This window comes from Thunnus albacares, chromosome 13, assembly GCF_914725855.1.
Source record: "Thunnus albacares chromosome 13, fThuAlb1.1, whole genome shotgun sequence".
Lineage (NCBI taxonomy): Eukaryota > Metazoa > Chordata > Actinopteri > Scombriformes > Scombridae > Thunnus > Thunnus albacares.
Genome location: NC_058118.1, coordinates 6,332,210 through 6,352,614, shown reverse-complemented (window position 1 = coordinate 6,352,614; position 20,405 = coordinate 6,332,210). Strand labels below are relative to the sequence as shown.

General features: G+C 41.4%; 1 protein-coding gene across 1 annotated transcript in view; it reads right to left on the bottom strand.

Moving 5' to 3' along the window:
• Positions 1 to 20,405, bottom strand: part of atp2a3 (ATPase sarcoplasmic/endoplasmic reticulum Ca2+ transporting 3) — a 50,540-nt gene that overhangs the window by 4,054 nt on the left and 26,081 nt on the right. The window contains exons 6-20 of the mRNA XM_044370301.1: positions 17,782 to 17,862; positions 17,592 to 17,677; positions 16,785 to 17,249; positions 11,087 to 11,175; positions 9,941 to 10,043; positions 8,375 to 8,506; positions 6,532 to 6,648; positions 6,211 to 6,429; positions 5,081 to 5,416; positions 3,923 to 4,143; positions 3,630 to 3,832; positions 2,394 to 2,479; positions 1,893 to 2,026; positions 979 to 1,096; positions 2 to 119 (exon numbers count right to left, since the gene is read on the bottom strand). Of these exons, the coding sequence (XP_044226236.1) occupies positions 2 to 119; positions 979 to 1,096; positions 1,893 to 2,026; positions 2,394 to 2,479; positions 3,630 to 3,832; positions 3,923 to 4,143; positions 5,081 to 5,416; positions 6,211 to 6,429; positions 6,532 to 6,648; positions 8,375 to 8,506; positions 9,941 to 10,043; positions 11,087 to 11,175; positions 16,785 to 17,249; positions 17,592 to 17,677; positions 17,782 to 17,862 (2,508 nt within the window). The remainder of the gene's footprint in view (position 1; positions 120 to 978; positions 1,097 to 1,892; positions 2,027 to 2,393; positions 2,480 to 3,629; positions 3,833 to 3,922; positions 4,144 to 5,080; positions 5,417 to 6,210; positions 6,430 to 6,531; positions 6,649 to 8,374; positions 8,507 to 9,940; positions 10,044 to 11,086; positions 11,176 to 16,784; positions 17,250 to 17,591; positions 17,678 to 17,781; positions 17,863 to 20,405) is intronic.

Below are 20,405 nucleotides of genomic sequence, written 5' to 3'. Positions count from 1 at the left end.
CCTTCTAGATGGTTCCTGGAGATGTATTTCAGTGCCTCATCCAGGAGGATGACTGGGATGGAAATCTTCAGGACTACGATCCACTGGGACCAGCGCAGAGGGGTCACCTGGAAGATCAACTGGAGGATGGAGGCAATGAAAAAAAGTCAGAAACTCTTCTAATAGTGCATCAGATGGTAGACAGCATGTTTTCTCTCTAGCAAGTTTTTACTTTTATAATTGGACACAACATCATCTTTGCCTTCAGCTATTACATTGCACACACCACAAGTAAACAGACATTTTTTGCCCTGGGTTTTGCCTTTCAGGCAACATGCTGCTCAATCCTCTTGGCAGAAGATGTTGGTGCAGTAAGCAGCCTGTGAGGGAGACCGCAGACAGTCCATCCACCTCCTCTGCATTATCGGGCAAAAAAAATGTTCTATTCTGTTTTTATTTTCAGATAATTCTTCTAAAAAGATGCTACGACTGATCAACAATCACAGATAATGCTGTGTGCGAATAAAACATTATTTATTGAGTTTAAAGGTTGTGATGGTGTTTGGGATCTTGAGGAGGCAGCTGTATCTGAACTCCATGTGAACTGTAAGCCTTCTTGTGGACTTTTTAAATAGTTTGACTTTTTTTGTCAAACATTATTTATATAATATCATAATTTTATCTATCATCAAAGTATTAGGTCTTTATGAAGGATTAAGTGATTTTAGGGTTAGTGAATATCTATGTGAATATCAATTTACCTGGCATTTTTTGTTATACTCCCATTATTATGGAAAGCATGGTAATCAATTCAATCATATTTTGTTATTTGCAATAAAATTTGTATTGCATATGTAATTATTTATAGCTGCTGCACTTTTTTTTAAACCTCTGAATCCAAACCTATGCCCTCTGTGTGAGTATTATCAGCATGCATTTTTCACATCTCCACACAGATCCAAAGCAGAGTCTCCAACAGTCCCATAGAGGAATACTCACCGGCAGAGGCTCAACATAGAGGATGAAGAAGTGGAGGGAGAGAGAGAGGATGATGGCTCCCAGCAGCCAAATATTGACCCAAGGAGGCATCCTGATGAGCGACTGGTTCTCAGACAAACTGGCAGGGAGAAGGTTTAGTAGATCAAAATATGTTGACAATTCAGCTGCTCAACTTGACATTATGAACATACAAGGAAGTGATTCCATCAGGTTGTAAAGAACAAACGTGAAACATTCTGGCAAGCTCTCAGACTTTAAGATTTCATCAGTTTGATGTAGGAACATTACAGCTATTTTACAATTTAAAAAATTAGCTGACATTTAATTAAAGTGTAGCTAACATTCAGTGCATCATAACAACAGATCTCCCTTGTTATATCTGTGCTAGCAACCATGTAAACATGTGTGTCCCCCCGTCAGTTTTACTGGCTGTCTTGGCTTGGGATGAGTTCCATTTTCATTGGTCAGGCAGCCGATTATTTTAACCTTCCCTTTCTCAGATTCTTTCCTAAATGAGACATTAGTATTTGTTTCTATAGGGAGCTACTGACAGACTTGCTCCATGAGCAATTCTGGCAAAAACACACCAAGTTTTCCCTTCATACTGCTGTTCTTTTTATTTCCTGCATCCCCAAAAAAGCACGATTCCATTTCTTAAGATGTGTGGCTACACTTGATTCATGTGCCACATTCACCAAATGCAAAATATAAAATATATCGCCATTATAAACAGCAGAGAATAGAGTCGATGTGTTGTTTTTCCAGCATGCTGTTATCCCTCAGATGGCTCTGTTATGCCTTCTCAAAGGGAGCACTGTCTTGTTAGATGACAGTGTCTCTTCTGATTATAAATATCTGACAGCTGTGACATTTAAGGAGTGTTTACCCAGACATCGCAACAGAAGATGACTGACCTGTTGAGTGCGTTGAACATTTCGATAGTGACCAGCACAGACAGGGCCATGGTTGTGGGGTAACGGGATTCAAACACCTCGCAGTCTATACCCTCAAACATAGGGTTATCCCCAGTACACTGCATGAAGTGTCTCTGTAGAGAGAGACAGACAGGAGTTAGTGTTTGTGTGTACGTGTGTGCGCCTGCATGTATGTTGGCAGGATGTCACCAGGACCTCTGCGACCTGGTTTGATGGAACTCAGATCTGATGGGGGAACAGCTGCGGAACCTTGGCCTCGTTCCCACCCTGTGTGTAATCAAACCACATGGGTCTTCCTTTTCTATTTCTGTCCACTGATGGGATCGCCAAACATTACTGAGTCCAACAGCGGGGGATGTAAAGGAGGCTGGGAGCGGGTACATATCAAAACATAGGAAAAAAAACCCTATTCTCTGAGGACAGGACTGCTGCAGAAAAACATAGAGGACAGACAGAGCAGAACAATGTTTTACAACTCACCAGCTGATAGAAAGACACTTGTGGGCCTTCTTCATCAAACAGGTACCACCATGTGGCAGCACTCACTGTTCCAAGACCCACATATCCTACAAGAAAAACAGTCAGATTTGTCACAGATGGCTGTCCAGGAAACAGGATTTAAGTCAAATATTATAACTAAATATTTCTATAACTAGAAAGATACAGTATATAGTCTTCATTGTCCCAGGAGGAAAATGTATTTCTAAACTACCAGAGAATATAGGCTATAGATGGGTTTCCCAGGGACTGCACTGCATACACGGATGATATAAAGCAAACTAAAATGACTGAGAACTTATGTGGAGATTAAAATGAGGAGTGATTTTGTGCCTTGAACTGCACAAATCTAAAAGTACCGTGCATAAAATGTTCAATCCCATGCAGGAAACCTCCTTGTCCATAGCTTCATTAGCTATTTGCATACAGTGATCTGGTCAAAGCCCTGGATTTTAATAAGGTGGTGGATGGTTTTGTGCAAAAACTGGTGAGCAAAAACACCTGTTTTAAGGAAAGACTAACACTTTTACTGTGTGTTTATGGCAGTTCAATGAATTGTGCAAATGGTTTTCAGGCTCTGTGATCAATGCTTAGGGGAACAGCTTGATGTGCATTTAGAGCTTCAGTGTGTGACTTGGTGACAGCTGATAGAGGTGGCAGATTGATGGATTTGGATAGAAAATGCATCAAGTTGTTACACTTGTAATATTAGAAAAAAAAAATCACTAACAGGTGTGTAGAGTCTCTTTTCATGATCCCCTGCAGCTGATATATAATACTTAAATCCTGTACTGACAGTTTGCTATGAGTGGAGATTAGCCTGAACACACTGCAGGCATCTGAGTTAAAAGTTACACAGAGAGAAACATGAGACATCCAGCAACTAGTGTCTGGTATATTTTGATGGTAAATGGCAAGATTTTGATAATGTTAACATTGTTAACATTAATATTCAGAATGAGGGTGCATCTGTGCTCTAATGTTACTTAACTAACTCTCACTCTCATTATTATTGTTATAAGCTCCCATTTTCTCACTAGAATTAGAACTAGTTTTGGAAATGTGACTAATTTTTTTTTTTTAATAAACTGTCTGTTAACATATTTTCTACCTATGCTGTGCACACATCCTCAATTGTAACGTGAAACTATATTTAATATGTGTGACACAATCACACATTGATTTACAGTAGTTTAATCAGACCAGCACTAAGGCTACCTCCAATGGCCAGGTATCTGAAGAAGAGCCAGCCAGAGATGAGAGGCTCCTTTGAATTGCGGGGAGGTTTGTCCATGATGTCCAGGTCTGGGGGGTTAAAGCCCAGGGCAGTGGCAGGCAGGCCATCGGTCACCAGATTAACCCACAGCAGCTGGACTGGAATCAAAGCCTCAGGGAGACCCAGGATGGCTGTCAGGAAGATGCTGCAGAAGGACAGAGAGAAGACACACACATCAGCTGAGGACATCAGAGTAAAGGTGAAGACAGTATCTCAGTGTGTTTCTGTTCCTTACCAGACGACCTCTCCCACGTTTGAGGAGATGAGATATCTGATGAACTGCTTCATGTTGTTGTAGATGGCTCTGCCCTCCTCCACAGCAGCCACTATGGTGGAGAAGTTATCATCGGACAGCACCATCTCAGATGCAGACTTGGCCACGGCTGTGCCAGAGCCCATGGCAATGCCGATCTCTGCTTTCTTCAGGGCCGGGGCATCGTTCACACCATCTCCAGTCTGGGACGAGAAAAGATTGCTTGTGTCATTAGTACATCAGAAAACATGACTCACAGGACTGAATTTAAGTTCCTGGTTATGTGAACAATCGCAAAATATAACTGAAATAGATGCTATTCCAGTTTGATTGTAACCACACTAGTAGGCATTAGCATAAAGGACTAAGACCCATAAATTCATTAAACATCTAAAGAATAAAAGCTCAAATAACTTCTTAGGAGTTCACAAACTGATGTTTTATGGTATATTAAACAAGACAAAACCCAAATTTGTAATTTTTGTTACTACTGCTGCTTCAGCCGCGAGTTGTTGATTCTTAAAATATTGAGCACACATTATGTTTTTAGGGAAGATTATTCTTTAAATAGAGCCGAGTCTAACAAACTAACAATGATTGATAACTGCAATCTCATTAAGGAAAGTCTCATTATCGTTTCAGATCCAGACAGGATTAAGCTAAAGCTGAGCAAGTGAGATACAGATCCGTCATGGCAGGGCCTAAAGCGGCTTTGCACTGCGGTAAACGGTGGAGCGCGTCTGACAGGCAAATGGTGATACTGTTGTCTCCCTCTCTCCCTCCCACCCTCCCTCCCATCTTCCCCTCGGATCAATCCCTCTTCTGAGACGTGTGTCAGATAGGAAGCAGCAGAGCGGGCCGGAGATGACAGGTTTTGATAGCAGTGTCTGAGAGAGCAGCCTCAGAGAGACCTGGAACATGTCACGCCTCACTGACCTCTTCTTATCCATTCTTGACAAGTCATTCACATAACGCATGGTTGAAGGAAGGAGAAAATGCATTTTTTCTGCCTTGCGACAGGCATAAAGCAATATATGACAAAGGAAGTATACAGAGAAAAGGATATAAGGTTTAGAGTTACTTAGAGATGTGAGTTGATGAAACCATGTGAGCAACTAGAAATTCATCCCTTCTCCTCACCATGGCAGTAATCTCATCGAATGACTGCAGGTATCCGACAATCTTAGACTTGTGAGCTGGCTCAACGCGGGCGAAGCATCGTGCCCGTTTGACGGCTTCTCTCTGTGCCTCCGGTGGGAGATCATCAAACTCGCGGCCTGTGTAGGCCTTTCCTGTCACGTCCTCATCCTCAGAGAAGATGCCAATGCGTCTGCAGATGGCCACAGCTGTGCCCTTGTTGTCTCCTGTGATCATGATAACACGAATACCCGCCTCGTTGCACAGTTTCACTGAACCGATCACCTCCTTCCTGGGTGGGTCGAGCATGCCCACACAGCCAACAAAGGTGAGGCCCAGCTGAATAGAGAAAGGGGAAAAAAAGAGAGAGAAAGGGGTATTAAGTTACACAGGACTATATCTAAAAACAGAATCTCACTCCAATTCCAAAGAAATGGATTTCACCACTTGTGTTGCTGCTGTAAACAAACAGATTACTTCCAGCACAACAAAGGAAATGTTCCAAGGAAGAGCAACCAAGTGTAAAATGCTTTAAGTGCATAAAGGTTTAATCACTACTGTGATGTGAACAGAAGATAGACAGCAGCAAGAATGACAATAAAGGTGTAGCTGGACATTTGAGGAAATACACTTATTTACTTTGAGACAGTTAGCTTGTCTTAACTGTCTTACCTTCTAAGCTCACAAATTACCAGTAACAAGTTATATCTAGTTTGTTTAATCCATACAAAAACTATATTGTAAAAATGACAAGTTACCCCCCATAAAAATCACAACTTGGTTTGATTAAATAAAAAATGAGATGTATATCATATTAATTAGTAAGAAGAGGTGCTGGACGTGGATTTTTTTGGACAGAATCAGGCTGTTTCCCCTTGCTTCCAGTCTTTATGCTAAGCTAACCTAACTGTCACCTAGCTCCAGCTTCGTGTTTTTAATGGAGAGTGGTATCAATCATCTCATCTAACTTTCAGCAAGAAAGCAAATAAGCTTATTTTCCAAAATGTCAAACTATTCTGTTAAATGTCTGAAAAGGTGAGTCATTATTGTACAAAATGAAGATTTTTAATATGACCCTATTTGAGCAACTCCTAAGCTAAATATCAGATGTTACCACAGGTCAGGTCCCCTACCTCATACTCTGCAAACTTGCTGGAATTCTCCAAGTCCATGTCCTCTTTGCGTGGTGGGGTATCATGGGTGGCCAGCGCCAGGCAGCGCAGGGTGTCCCTGCCTGTCCCCCAGTCCCGGATCTTAGACAGCAGCTGCTCACGCAAGGCTGGTGTCAGTGTCACCCTCGCTGTTCCCACGCGCAAGTACTGGCAACGTTCAATCACGCTCTCCGGAGCACCCTGTGGGGAAAGAATAACATCAAAAAACAATAGAGCTCAAATGGCAATGATGATAATAAGTATTTCTATCTGTTTATTTGTGATTGTATGATTCATTCATGCCTTGATGAACATCTTGCTCTGGGAGCCCGGCTTGACGGGGGTGCAGTAGACAGACATGGACTTGCGGTCACGAGAGAACTCCAGGGTGAACTCCTTCTTCATCAACTGCCTGATCACCTGATGGATGAGCAAGAGGGAGAAAAGAGTAAAATGACAGACAGAAGAAGAAGAAAGTGACAAAGGGCCAGAGCTGGAGCTAAATAGCTGTATTTGTGGGCAGCTGTCAGGCTGGCAGCCGGTGGATGACAGAGGTTTGGCTGAGCTACTGACAGTTGAAGGATGCCTCTTTAGACCGAGCAATCAACTGCCTTGTCTGGATGTCTGGCTGGTGCTGTAGAGAGGCAGCAGCCAGATGTCTGTGTACAACAGGACTTAACATTAATGTAGCAAAAACTGAACTTGAAGTATATGGAAACCAATAGAAAAATACTAATGAGATGACAGACCAAAAACTGTATGAACACAAAATTCTATTACTGACATACTTTATTATCTGCATTTAGTGTGAGGTCTTGTTCTACCAGTAGGTGTCCTTCTAGTTCAGAGTCAGTGCTGATCCCAGAGTACACAGCTGAGAGGTTAACGCTGATAATGCTCTCTGCCCAACCAGACGGCTGTGATGTACACGCACGCTGTCAGGGGGCTTCAAACAACTGACGGATGTTCTAAAATCTGTCAATGTGACAAAGTTCTCCTCTCTATCTCTATCCAAAAGAAAGAGCAAAGGGAGTTTGTCTTGGCATGGCAGGCTAGGAATTATTCTCCCCCTCTCTGTTTTGTTTTCTACTTGTGTACACTCGGCAGACATGTGGAAAGTTAAGGTCATCTCATTTGAAATTACTCATCTAAAATTTGCTGAGCATGCATGTTATCATTTGTAAGCAATGTCCTGCATTTATCCACTAAGCAGATGCACTGGACCAGTTTTGAGGTTTGAATTTAAACCAGACATTCAATCAAACATGTGCTTCTCTACCCTTCTGTCACTCATCTCATCTGAGACTCCAAAGTGTTTGTCACTGACGAGCTTTGCTTTGCATGGAAGTGAGACCGACGGGGATTTCAATGACCTTTATCTGCAGTGGAGTGAGGCATGGTGGTGGCTGACTTGAACACAGTTGATGACAGGGCCCCTTGGCACTGAAACACCAACATCAGCTTAGTGATCTCATTGGCTGTTCAGACACCAAGACATACTCTCATGCACAGGTCGGAGTCAACACTTTCCACAAAGAACTGACATCTTCCTGAAGGGGAACGTACGCTTAATTTGTGCAAAATAGATCTAATCTCAAAGCAATGCTGCAGGCAGGAGTATTGGCTTTTTAAAAATCATATTCAAAATATTCTAGTGGCTGACGTTTGTTTAACTCATAACCAAACAATCAAAGGTTCACACCCTGTAATTAAATATGTGTGTCTGCCAACAACCTTGTGCTTATCGAACAGTTCTAGAGTAAGATACTGAAACCCGACCTGTGAGTCATTCTGGATAAGAGCCGAAACAATACTTTGATGTAAGATATCATCTTGCACAAATAGTTTTAAGCAGGGACACACTGGGTCATTATGTCGTCCCCTGTGCAGTGCGTAACCAGGCAGTGTACAGTATGGTGTAATGGGAGCGGTAATTACAGTCTCATTGGCATATTCATGCTGAGGAGTGTAAAGCCTGCAGCGAATATGCCAGTTACTGCATACAATGTGCTTGCTATAGATAAATGAATGAATATAATACATTTCAACAGACTTGGTTTAAAACACCTCTCAAACAACATTGATCGGACATCAATACAGAGACAAAGACACAGCAGGGTCACACACACCTGCACATGTGGCTTACCGAGTTGCAGGTCCCGGCACGCTCCACCTTGCTGAGTCCGGATACGTCAGTCTTAAAAACGTTCATCTTCTCTACCAAGGTGGTGAGAGCTGTCTCTGTGGCTTCACCCACCTTCTCATAAACCCCTTTGGCCTGGGAGAGAACAAAAATACTGTACATCAAAAACTTGGATTCAGATTTCAGTTTTTTATAGAAACAGAGTCGCAGTAAGCGTTTGAAGAGTGATTAGTCCCATTTGTCACAAGTCATTTAATTCAGACCCCTTTATGATGACATATTTTTTAGGTGAAATCTGAGGAGAAACAGATTCGCAACCAGACACCGCTTCAATTGTTAAACAGGGTTTCTGCAGTGTTTGCCAAATTAAATTTAAGACATTTAAGAATGCAATTTAAAACCTTTTCCTTTGTTATACTGGTCAGCTGCAGAGGAATGGTGGAAAACCAGTAGGGACAATAAGGCCTACAATTTTTTTTTCCAGAAACTTCTCAGTTGTATATAACAATAATTATTTGTAATATAATTTATCAATTACTGTCACCTGGACCCAGAAGCAGTTACAAATTAAACAAAACAAATTAAGTTAATTCATATTTTTGGACATTAAAGCTGCTGAGCTGTTGTAGCTAGCAGTAGTGACAGAGTTTGCTACAGGTCTGATGGCACTGACTGAAACTCCACAAAAAATGACATTCAAGACTTTGAAAACCTTCAAAGGCCTTTTTTGAGGGAACTGAATTCAGCTGTTTTTAAGACTTTTCAAGACCTGCAGATACCCAGTTAAATACGAACAATCATCTTTAAAATGACACAAGAATGACACTTGAGTGATCATGCTGTGAGCAGTTCTGCAGGTAATTCAGCTGCGCTTCTACAGACGTTTGAGTCATACATGTGAAGTGTTATTAAAGGTGTACCCTCGCCAGCTGAGATGCGGAGTAGGTGAGCTGAAGCGGTAATAGTGTACCACACATCATTTGTTTGTGTGACCGAGCACAGACAGCAATAAAACACCTCTCTCCCCTCGAGTGCTCATCTGTTCTGTCCCTCTCTCTTTCCTGGTCTAGCACACTTTGATCTCAGGCTCTTCATTCAAAAAAAAAAAAAAAAAAAAACATACAAAATTGGTGGTAAAACGACCATTTACGAGAAGAGAAACAGTTAGTCTGGGAGGATACATGGGAGTTGAGAAGTGTCTTATCCCTGGCCTCTCTCCTCAGCGTGGTTACCATGATACCATGGTGATGACAAAGAGGTGAGAAAAGCAATCCAAACCAGAGAAAAAGATCATACATTGGAATAAAATTAGCTCAGCTGCAGAAGAGAAGGCTCTCTGTAGTGTGTGTGTGTGTGTGTATATTCCAATGCTACCTTTTATAGAGTTATTGCAGTGTGTATATACATACTGGAAGTACACCATGAAATTTGCAAAGAAAGCGCACCTACACAATGCTGTATGTTTTACAGATGGGTCTATTTTGCATGGCAACTTAAAAATGATGTCAGTTAGGCAAATTGTACTTATGGAATCATCTGTATGTGAGTGTACGTGTGTGAGTTAATGACCTCATTGTAGTCCAGTGAGGAGTCATTGCACATGGAGCACACAGTAGCCAATTCCAAAAGTCCATCATAGTCTCCACACTGGATAGGCCTGTCTCCTTTCAGTCTGGAAGGAAAACATTCACATACACTCACATGAACGTCATTCACAACAGCAAAGCACAGGGGAAAACACTTCACAGTTCGCTACACCTCAGACACAGTAACCTCATCAATATTTATGAGCGGGGAAGGCGTTTAGTTGTTTAGCATTCCGAAGTTCACTGGAGAAACAGTGGTTGTACAGTAGTAAACAGTGTATGTGTGTGTGTGTGCGTGTGAGAGAGAGAGAGAGAGAGAGAGAGAGAGAGAGAGAGAGAGAGAGAGAGAGTGTTCCTGACAAGCAGTGCTGACTGCATGACAACCATGGATCCCTTCCCAGTAGAGACTGCAACCGTTGCTAGCGAAGCTCCCACACAATAACCCACACTCTGCTGTTATGAAATCGACAGGTTCATGCAGAGTCAGAATGCTGTACTCACCAAACAGCAAAATAAACAACATGCAAACCCAGTGACCTGTCATCTCCCACCTAATGACTAGCCACCTACCTGTATTCCTACACAAGCACATATTTATTTTTTTACTTTAGATTTTTAAAAACAGTAACTCTGACACGGCACAGATTAGGAAAATCTTACTTTAAGACCTTATGTTCAATTTATCTGCCAAAAATTCACCTTGCAACAAGTACAACCAGGAGAGTGTGTAGTCTTACGATTTTACATGATTGTTACTGCAAATGTATTTTTCTTCAACTAATATGCACACATCCAGGAATTGTTAACAACTTCCCTGGTTATCGCAGACATTGCCATAACAACCCATAAAGCAGAATTAGTCATATTTTTTGGGAATCATTAGCTCTGATATAACACATCCTGGACCACAGACCACATTGCACTTTGCTTGACTAAATCTATTTATATTATTCATTATCTTGTTTTAATGATAACAACTCAGAATTTCATCAAAGCCAGGAAGAAACGGAAAAGAGTGAAAATGTGTTAGAGTGTAAAATGCTTTGGTAAACCTTGGAGATCACACACACTTTTCATTTAATGAGGTATTATGTGAACAGACGTAACATCTTGGAACTGTGATACTCACACTTGTCCTTCAGGGGCATATGTAGAGCCAGTTATAGAGAATTCATGAAGGGAGCAGCTTGAATCTTCCACCTTGTCGGCAACAAACATCTGGAGAAGAGAGAAGGCAAAGACAAACAGAAGCAGTACAGTTAGCTGATTCGTCAGATCCAGGGTTGCTCTGTGTGTTGCGACTGCTCACCCTCAGACGAGAGGTAGTTGCCATTCCTCTACTCAAACTTTTTCCTTACTCTCATCGACCTCACAGTACCCTCCAGTGAGTCATCATTACAAAAGTATGTTGCCTGGGCAAGAATTCGTCAGACCCACACAAATATAAATATATATAAAAATATACCTATTGTTGCATGGTTTTCATCGTTAAATGAAACTCTTCAGTTTCAGTCAAGAAATCCCTCAAACTGAAAGCTTTTCCACCCTCAGATGACCAGCAGTGGCTACACTGTCACCCCTTTTCATTATTTCTTAGTGTTTCTGAACGCAGGCGACTTGGGAGCTGCACTGCTCACATGTCTTGATGTAAAGTTTCATCAATCACTCACACTGCCGTATACATTTCAGTCTACTGCTGGAAAACAAAGCGTAAGGAGAAAGATCTGAAGTCCCAGAGCTGTCCAAGGATTTGCTTTGTTGGCTGCTTTGTTGGCAAATCTTCCTCCTGAAATTCCCCCAGAAGGTTGGTTCACGATGCACTGCTGAAACTAATATATTGATAAAAACAAGTGTTGAAGCGAATGTTGAGGCTGGTGGTTTATAAAAATGAGATACAACACCGTTTCCAGTCCAAGGCCTCTCTGTGCTTCTAAACAGCTTATCTGACTGTTGTACACAATTTCACTATAGGCTAACTGACTGACCTTTATTAATTCATATTTTTTTAATATCTTGACACTTCAGTTCAGCAAACTGTAAACACGCGCACACACCAAGGGAAAACACCACTATGACCCAGCTTAGCTCTGTTTAAGAATCCATTAAATCCAGCTGATTGAAGAATTAATGAAGCAGCCATTTGGTTAAACTTGGTTTCCTTCTCAATTCTTCTGTTAGTGTGTGTGTGTGTGTGTGTGTGTGTCACTGACTTACCAGCATCCATCAATTTAAAATGGAACACTAAATCGATGGCAGACCTCAGATGAGAGGTAGTTGCTGTCCCTCTAGCACTTGAGCCTAAAAGGTACGTTTTAGCCTTTTAATGGAGTAATTATTCCCTAACAACTCTCTGCTGCAACAGGGTTATTACAATTAGTCTACTGATGTAGTCTAGTCTGGACAAGATGAAGCACAGTTATAAATAACTGTCATACTGAATCATGATTATAGTCTTTGTGAGATTATAGCTTTTGTGAGAACATGCATTTTGCATTTGTAATTTTTGACATCAAGACATTTTCCCTCTTTTACTTCAATAAACAGTTGCACTACTGGGGAGATTTGAAGTTGTAGCTTGTTCACATGCGTTTCATTCACCTGTCAGAACTTCTGTGACTTGAGGATTTGAATCAGTTTTACTGAAAAACAAAATATACAGATTTGAGAGAAAAAAAAAAGTGAGTACAATATTTGCATAAAAAGGTTATTATTTAATTTCTATTAAAGTCTGTTTAGGTTCAACCGGATTAAGAGTCTACAACCATGCTAGCGGCTCTGTGAGAGTGTAATTATTATGCTGCTAAATGCTAACATCAACATCCTTACAATAACAATGCTAATGCTGATGTTCAGCAGGTAAAATGTTTGTCATGCAAGTGTTTGGTCATAAAGTATTGAAGTATAAAGTATTCTACAAATTGAAATTTTGTCCAGGTGATATTGCTAGAGAAAAGTCTTAAAGGGGACATGAAATATGCATGTTTTGGCACTGGTAGTGCCCAAATGTATTAGAAAACCACCTTGCCTAAAATAAGATTTAAAAATGTTGTTAAAACCACAGATATGACAAATTTATTTTCGTAATTTCTACCTAGCTATCTAGCTAGTGAGCCACCACTTTGGAGTGACGTCATTGCATAAAAAAACCCAAAACAACAAAAACAAGTCAGGCCTCCAGTGGTTTCCTGGATGGACAGTCATGCGATCAACATTTTGGGTTGAAAAAGTAAGATACTGTTCTAAAAGTAAATTGTTGTGCCTTACATTGGTTTGGGATGACTACGTTTTTTTTTTTTTTTTTTTTTTTTTTTTAAATTGCACACGTGTGATACATTTTCGACAGTTGGGCCAAGTGAAGGAAAAGTCAGACATCCCATACACTAAAAAACTTCATTGCACGCATTGCAAGAAGAAGAAACAAGATGATGATGAGGAAAATAATGGAATTGGGGATAATGTCTGGGGATTATCTAACATTTGGAGTCTAAAGTGGAGTGTCTGAGGTGTGAGCCTGTCTGACTGCTATGGAAAACATGGTAAGAAATATTTCTTTGGAGGTTTGCGTCAACTGTGATGACCTTCTCTGGCTGAGGAATCAAATGATGTATGGTGTGGAATGACGTAGGCTAGGTGAATACTTTCGGGCCTGGGTGTTTATAATGGTTGTGGTCCATTTTCGTCACCTTCCCACCTCAAACTGAATTTCTGACAGTCATTTTGGCACAAATTCTATGGAAATCTTTAGGCTTGGGACATGTGTCGGACTGTGTGTCGGGGTAGGTGGGGAGGGGGGCAACAGGTGTTCATGAGTTCTGCTGTTAGGAGTAAAAGATGTGTTCAATTACTCTGCACTCTGTACCTCAATGCTAGATCCCACTAAATCCTATGCATTGCACCTTTAACCCTGTAAAACTCATTTGTCGACCTACATCCAGGAGCAATACAATAGCGGCCTCTTTTTGGACTTCTGTCCTGTGGATCCCAAATCTCCATCTTTCACCGTTTCTCCCATTGTATCTTTGGAACTCAGCCAGTCCAATCAACCCTATGATGTCACAGGTTATAGTACTGCAAAATGGTGGTACCCTTGCCACGAAAGACATAACAGGGTTGCTCTTTTCTTTTATATGTTTATTTTTGTCATGTTTGTTATATAATTGTTGATTAGAGTGGAAATCTTTTTAGCAAATCATGTTAACTTCATTGACTGTTTCATATCCACTTTAAGGTCACCAAAGTGATTATGATTCATTCTGTGGGGAACATGAATGTTTGTACCAAATTTCATGGCACTCCATCAAATAGTTGTTGAGACATTTCACGCAAACCCACAAATGTCAACCTCACAGTGGCGCTAGAGGAAGAGTCAGAAGGTCACCAAAGTCATTAGGAGTCATCCTCTGGAGACCATGAATACCTTTACTCAATTTTATGGAAATTCCTTTATCTTCCAACTGTCTTTACATTGCCATCCATAGAGCCGTACAGCTGGCATGACTAAAAAGGCACTTTAGACACAATGTTAAAGTACTTATTTTTTGACTGCTTGATTATGTCTATAATTTCTAAACTGCAACAGCAAAGGGGGTATGAAAAAAGTGATCCTAAAACTTCTATCAAATGTCTTACTGAACAGAACAGATTTACCCCATTATGCCCTGTATCATTGTTCACTAATTCTTCATTTAATTTTCAGATGTGTTGTCTGTGCTGATTTATGTAACTTTGAAAGCTTTACCCTTCTGTTCAATTCATAACTTCACAAAGGTCATTTGGCGCAGTAGTCTCTGCTCCACTATTCTATAAAAAAACAATGACCCCTCTGGGAACCAATAACTTCCACAAAAACACATACAGTACACACAAAGCAGGGACTGAGAAATATAATAAGGTTGTTCCATGGTCAGTTTTCTCTCACTATCTGATCCGCTGTGGTCTCCAAGGAAACAAGGCACAGTGTGATCCATGTGACTTAGTGGTAGTGGCACAAGTTTGTATTCTTCTACTCACTTCCTTTGAGCTTGTGTAGGGATGAATGGTGAGTAACCCTTTTAATGTGTGTATGTGTGCATGTGTGTATGTTTGAAGGGAAAAGGGAAGTACAGTGTTGGGACACGGAGGGGAATCCCTGGAAATCCTGCTGATATGGGGATACCCTTGAGGCCAGGGAGACACATGGTACTATCAGGGCCACTGGCTGGAGACCAGTCCAAGAATAAGCACAGATGGATAATCCTGGGCAAACATTCATGTGGGCATTTAAACCTTGACGCACGATAACCGTAAAAACAGACTCAGCCGTCTAATTATACAGCAAACATGACGAGGTATGAGTTACGCAACCACGAAAATGACTATCTCCAGGAAACACCATGACAAAAAAAACTGAAAAGCGGAAGTTTGATTTGTCTCTGTGAGCATATATAAGACCACCAGAGAGCTGACAACAGCAGGCCGGGGAGTAAAGGTGGAAGCAGAAGGTCAATATTTACCAGAGTTGGCCAGCCTCACTCTTTTTCTGTCTGGTAGGGTTTCAGGGTTGCGGTGAGATCACTTCTCCGTGTCCCTCCTACGAGAGGGAACTCCCTGCCACCACACATTAATCGTACAAATACTCCACGTCATCTGGAGGAGCAAAAGGGGGGTGGTGCTTATGCGACAAGAGCAAAGCATCTGTTGTGCAGGAAGTGCACAGTACTCCAATGCAAACTCCATTTTGAAACAGAAAGTAATTCACAAGGACAAAGAGGATTAGAAGATGGTTTGCAATTCACGAATAACTAATAAAAACTGTCCAGATTCTAATGGTACTGATCCCCTTTCAATAATCAATAAACTAATACATGAAATCCAGATATTCCATTGGAAATCACTGACATGGGCTGCCAACAATGTGATGTGACACTAGTCATGTCTGGGCATGGCTTAAGTGCTGCCTTACAGTCATACTGGCCAGTAACTCTGAGGTCATTAGCTGAGGTGAGAGGTGAGATGGAGGATGTAAGGACAAGAGGTGTTAACTGAGATTAGGTGTGTGTGTATGTGTGTAGAGCCAGGACGCTTAACAGGAGCCAAGACAAACAGCAGTGCTGACATTTACTCTGTGCTTGGAGCAACACACACAGACACACATACACAATGGGAAAGGGTGTGTGCTAGAACTAGTCCTGAATAGTTGTGGATACGATCTTTCAGTGTTTGTTGTCCAATGTAATTATATACACACTGTAAACCTACAGGATAGTTCAGGATATGGATCACTGTATTGTGTTTACTAAGGCGATTTGACATTTTAGAAACCTCCACTGTGTGACGCGATCTTGTGGTTTATTGCTCTGGGTGCTGCCAGGTCATGCCAGCCTGTACTACTCCACCAGCAGCTATCTCAAACCTGCCAAATGGAGGTAAACATTACACAACACCACAAGGATTTTCCATCCTTCTTTAAGCTCCACTTGCACGCCTTCAAGAAAAGAAAGAAAAGAAAAAAAACACACGAGGGGGAAAAAAAAAGAAAAATCTGAAAGATGGATAAACTGCAGAGATTGGCATAAATAATGAACAGCAAACCCTTGTAGATTTTACCCCCACAACACTTTCTCAAAGGAAACTCCCGGGAGCTTTTTATGAAGTGTCAATCAAATGACAGAATGTGGAAATTAAATGTTCAGGCTTGAGCTCCTGCCCTGGAACCAATTATGATGGGTTAAAGGAATGTGTGTTTACCTGATGAGCAGTAATGAATTAGTCAATAGGCTAACGTGTGTTCAAACAGTTAAATAGTCATTCAAACAAAAGCATGTTTTAGTATCCTGATTGCCACTTACTCTGCAAACAGACATCTGGTTGGTGGTGAGGGTGCCCGTCTTGTCAGAGCAGATAACAGAGGTGCAGCCCAGGGTCTCCACTGAGGGCAGGCTGCGAACAATGGCGTTCTTCTTGGCCATGCGACGTGTGCCGAGGGCCAGGCAGGTGGTGATGACAGCGGGTAGCCCCTCTGGTATGGCGGCCACAGCCAGGGCCACGGCGATCTTAAAGTAATAGATAGCCCCTCGCACCCAGGAGCCGCCGTGAACGGGGTCCCCAAAGTGGCCAATGTTGATGACCCACACAGCCACGCAGATCAGGGAGATGACCTTGGAGAGCTGCTGGCCAAACTCATCCAGCTTCTGCTGCAGTGGCGTCTTCTCTTGTTCTGTAGAGGCCATCTGATTACGGATCTTACCAATCTCGGTGGTGACGCCTGTAGCAACGACAATGCCTATGGCGCGGCCTGCAGCGATGTTGGTGCCCTGAGAGAAAAAAAAGACAAATGAGTGCAGAGGAAGTGAGGCAGAGAGAATTTCGCAAACTGGATATTGGAGAAGCTTGATTTTCATCTCTTCATAACCTAATCATAAATCTTACAACCTATAAAGCGAATTTCTATCAAATGGAGCAATGAAGCATAAATATATACACATTAAGCACTCTTTAGATCACTAGAGATGTGATATAACCTTTCTAAGAACTGCAGTAACTACGTCCGACTACGTGATTAAAAGTCAGGCTTGTATAGATTTGTCTATAATAACATCAATTCCTGATATGAAAGCAGAAGATAAACATCAGTGAGCTGCAGGGGATGCACTTACAGAAAACAGCATGTTCTTTTTATCTTGGTTGACAGCTCTGGGGTCAGGGACAGGGTCAGTGTGTTTGATGACGGACACGGACTCCCCTAAAGAAAAGATTGTACATTTTCAGAAACTAAGACTGTAGAATTTTTTGAATTCTTATTTGAAAGCCTTGAAGCAGGACTGTCTGATGTCTGATGAGAAATACCTGTGAGAATGGACTGGTCCACTCGCAGGGTGGTGGACTTTATAGAGGTCACCCTGATGTCAGCAGGAACCTTGTCACCAACTAAAACAAACAAACAAAACAAAAAAACAAGCTGGCATTAACAAATAATTAAACTGAAATCAAAATGTACAAGCCTACAGTCATGCTAGGAGCTCTGTGAGGTTGCACTTAGGCACAGCAGTGCTTTGAGTTAAGTGCTAGCATACTAAGATGCTCACAGTGACAATGCTAACATATTTAGCAGGTAATATTTACACTGTTAACCATTTTAGTTTAGTCAGTTAGCCAACATTTGCTAATTAGCACAAAACACAAAGTGCAGCTGATGCTGGTGTTGCAGTTTTGCAGGTATTTGGTCATAAACCAAAGTACTGGACAAATGGATATGATGGGGATAGATGAAAAAAGTCAAGGTTTTATTATAATTTATCCTCTAGGAACCTTGAATCTGTAGCAAATTTCATGGTCGTCCATAATAATTGCATGGCTAAAAATAAAGCACCATCCAACAGTCACAGCAATATAAAGAAAGCAGGACAGTGAAGAAGACAAGATGTATTTCTGATAAGTTTGCTGTCTGAACATGAGGCTTATGTTAAACCCCTCACGACAGTAAACGTATACCTGTTAGTGTAAAGCTTCAGGTGAACACTCAGTTACACCCTATTGAATGTTCATGTTCAAACAATAAATCCTTGAGCAAAGAAACATCACCAGGTTCAGCCCAGGCTCAAGTAGCAGCTGCAGGTAAACAACGGCTCAATATAACCTTGATGGAGTCACATTGCTGTTTTAAAATGATCGATCATTTCCTCTCCCTTTTGTTCTCTCCTCACGCTCTCCAAGTCTCTCTGATAAACCACTTCCTCACGCATGTCAGACAGAAACTACAGACGAGGCTTGTACTAAATCTACAAAATGCTTTTCATCTACTCCACCATAGTCTTACAGTCTGCTTATTAAGCCTGCATATTAAACTCATATTTCATAGCCAGAGCATTATAAGTGTCTAATGCCCCAAAACAAAATGGTTATTGCTTTCACTTTGTCAGAGACTGACAATGAACATTTAATGGAAATATTTTCATAATAGCAGGACAGCGCTAACTTGTGAAAAACTGATCATTTAATGTAGCAAAGACAACGTTCTCAGAGCAGATGAGTGGGAAATTGCTCCAAACATTCCTAACAAATGTAATATTCCTCACTTGTTTCTTTCCAGCATGACAGACAAGGAAAAACACCTTATCATTACTTTGTGGAGTAAGCGTCTCATTAATGCCAACTCAGAGTCCTCAGCCGTCAGTGCTTCTCAACGTTAATCACAACAAAAACAAGAACTCGCTGTGAATCTACCGTTGGGCTTTTCAACATGAGTAAGGTTGGACATCTTGTTGAATTTCTGCTTTTCCTTGCTCATGCACGGAAAGATGCTCAACAGGCAGTACATCTTTTCTATGAGCACTTCACTGAGAAAACTTTTCAAAGTGGTCTCACACTGTTAAGTTTCTGAGTGTTCAGTTCTTGATCTTTCTCCATTTTTCTCTGAGCTCCATCATCTCCTCTTGACATTTGCTCAATGTTGAGAGACTCGAGGGGAATTTTTCACTGCTTTTTCCTGACGGGAAAGGGGGGGGGGCGTGGACAAAAAATGGTGAGATAAAGAAACAGAGATGAAGAGACTGTACTGTATGCAGCTGAATAGCCTGTACTTCCATTTGCCTAGTTCTCTACATTTCTCTGTCTGACACCCATGGATTGTGAGAGAACAAGAGAGAGGGAGGTGGAGGGGGAGAGAAATGTGTGTTGTGTTTGTGTGGGAGATGGCTGGGGGCTACAAGTTCACTGTAGCAGGACTGGCCGAGAGCAGAAAAGAGAGGCTTTTCAAACGCCTACCCGCAGACTCCGGCTCTCCTATCAAACCTCCACTTTCTGCCACGGCCTCCCACAGACACTCTCCATCTGCTAGAGGAGGAATTTAAATCCTAATACAGCCACTTTGAGTTCAGATTTTTACATATAAGCAGTATTTTAAATAACAAGATGAGAAATTATTCTGACTGTTAGTGTTAATGCTTTGAGTCTCTGAAAAAAAAAAAAGTTAAAAATAATCATTGTATCTTGATATTCATTCACAAAATAGACTTAGTACATGTACGTCTGGTCAAAACAACAGTAGAAGTCAGCTGATTTGGCCAACCAGAGTTCTCCTTCCATTTGGTAAAACTGGACAAATTCAGAAGGTCTTGCATAATATACTGGCAAAGAGGTCTTCATTCACGTGCAGGATAACCGTGACTCGGCTTGGTGCAGGTTTCCATCTCTTCAGGTCCTGAGTAAACCCACTAGGAGTTCCTAACAACCTGACCACTGCAATCACTCCATTTAAAAAACCGAGGAAAGTTCCAGTGGAGGCACAAATCACAAACTGTGTCGTAACCGTGGCTGGCATCACCGGTAATGTACCTACAAGTAGGCAGGCGGGCAGCAGGGTTGGAAACTTGAGTAAATATATTTATGTTCTTTTCTCTCCTCAAAGGCATTTGTGGTCAACAGTGTCCTTTTCCGATACCTCCGTACAGTTTATTTTACGCCCTAGCATC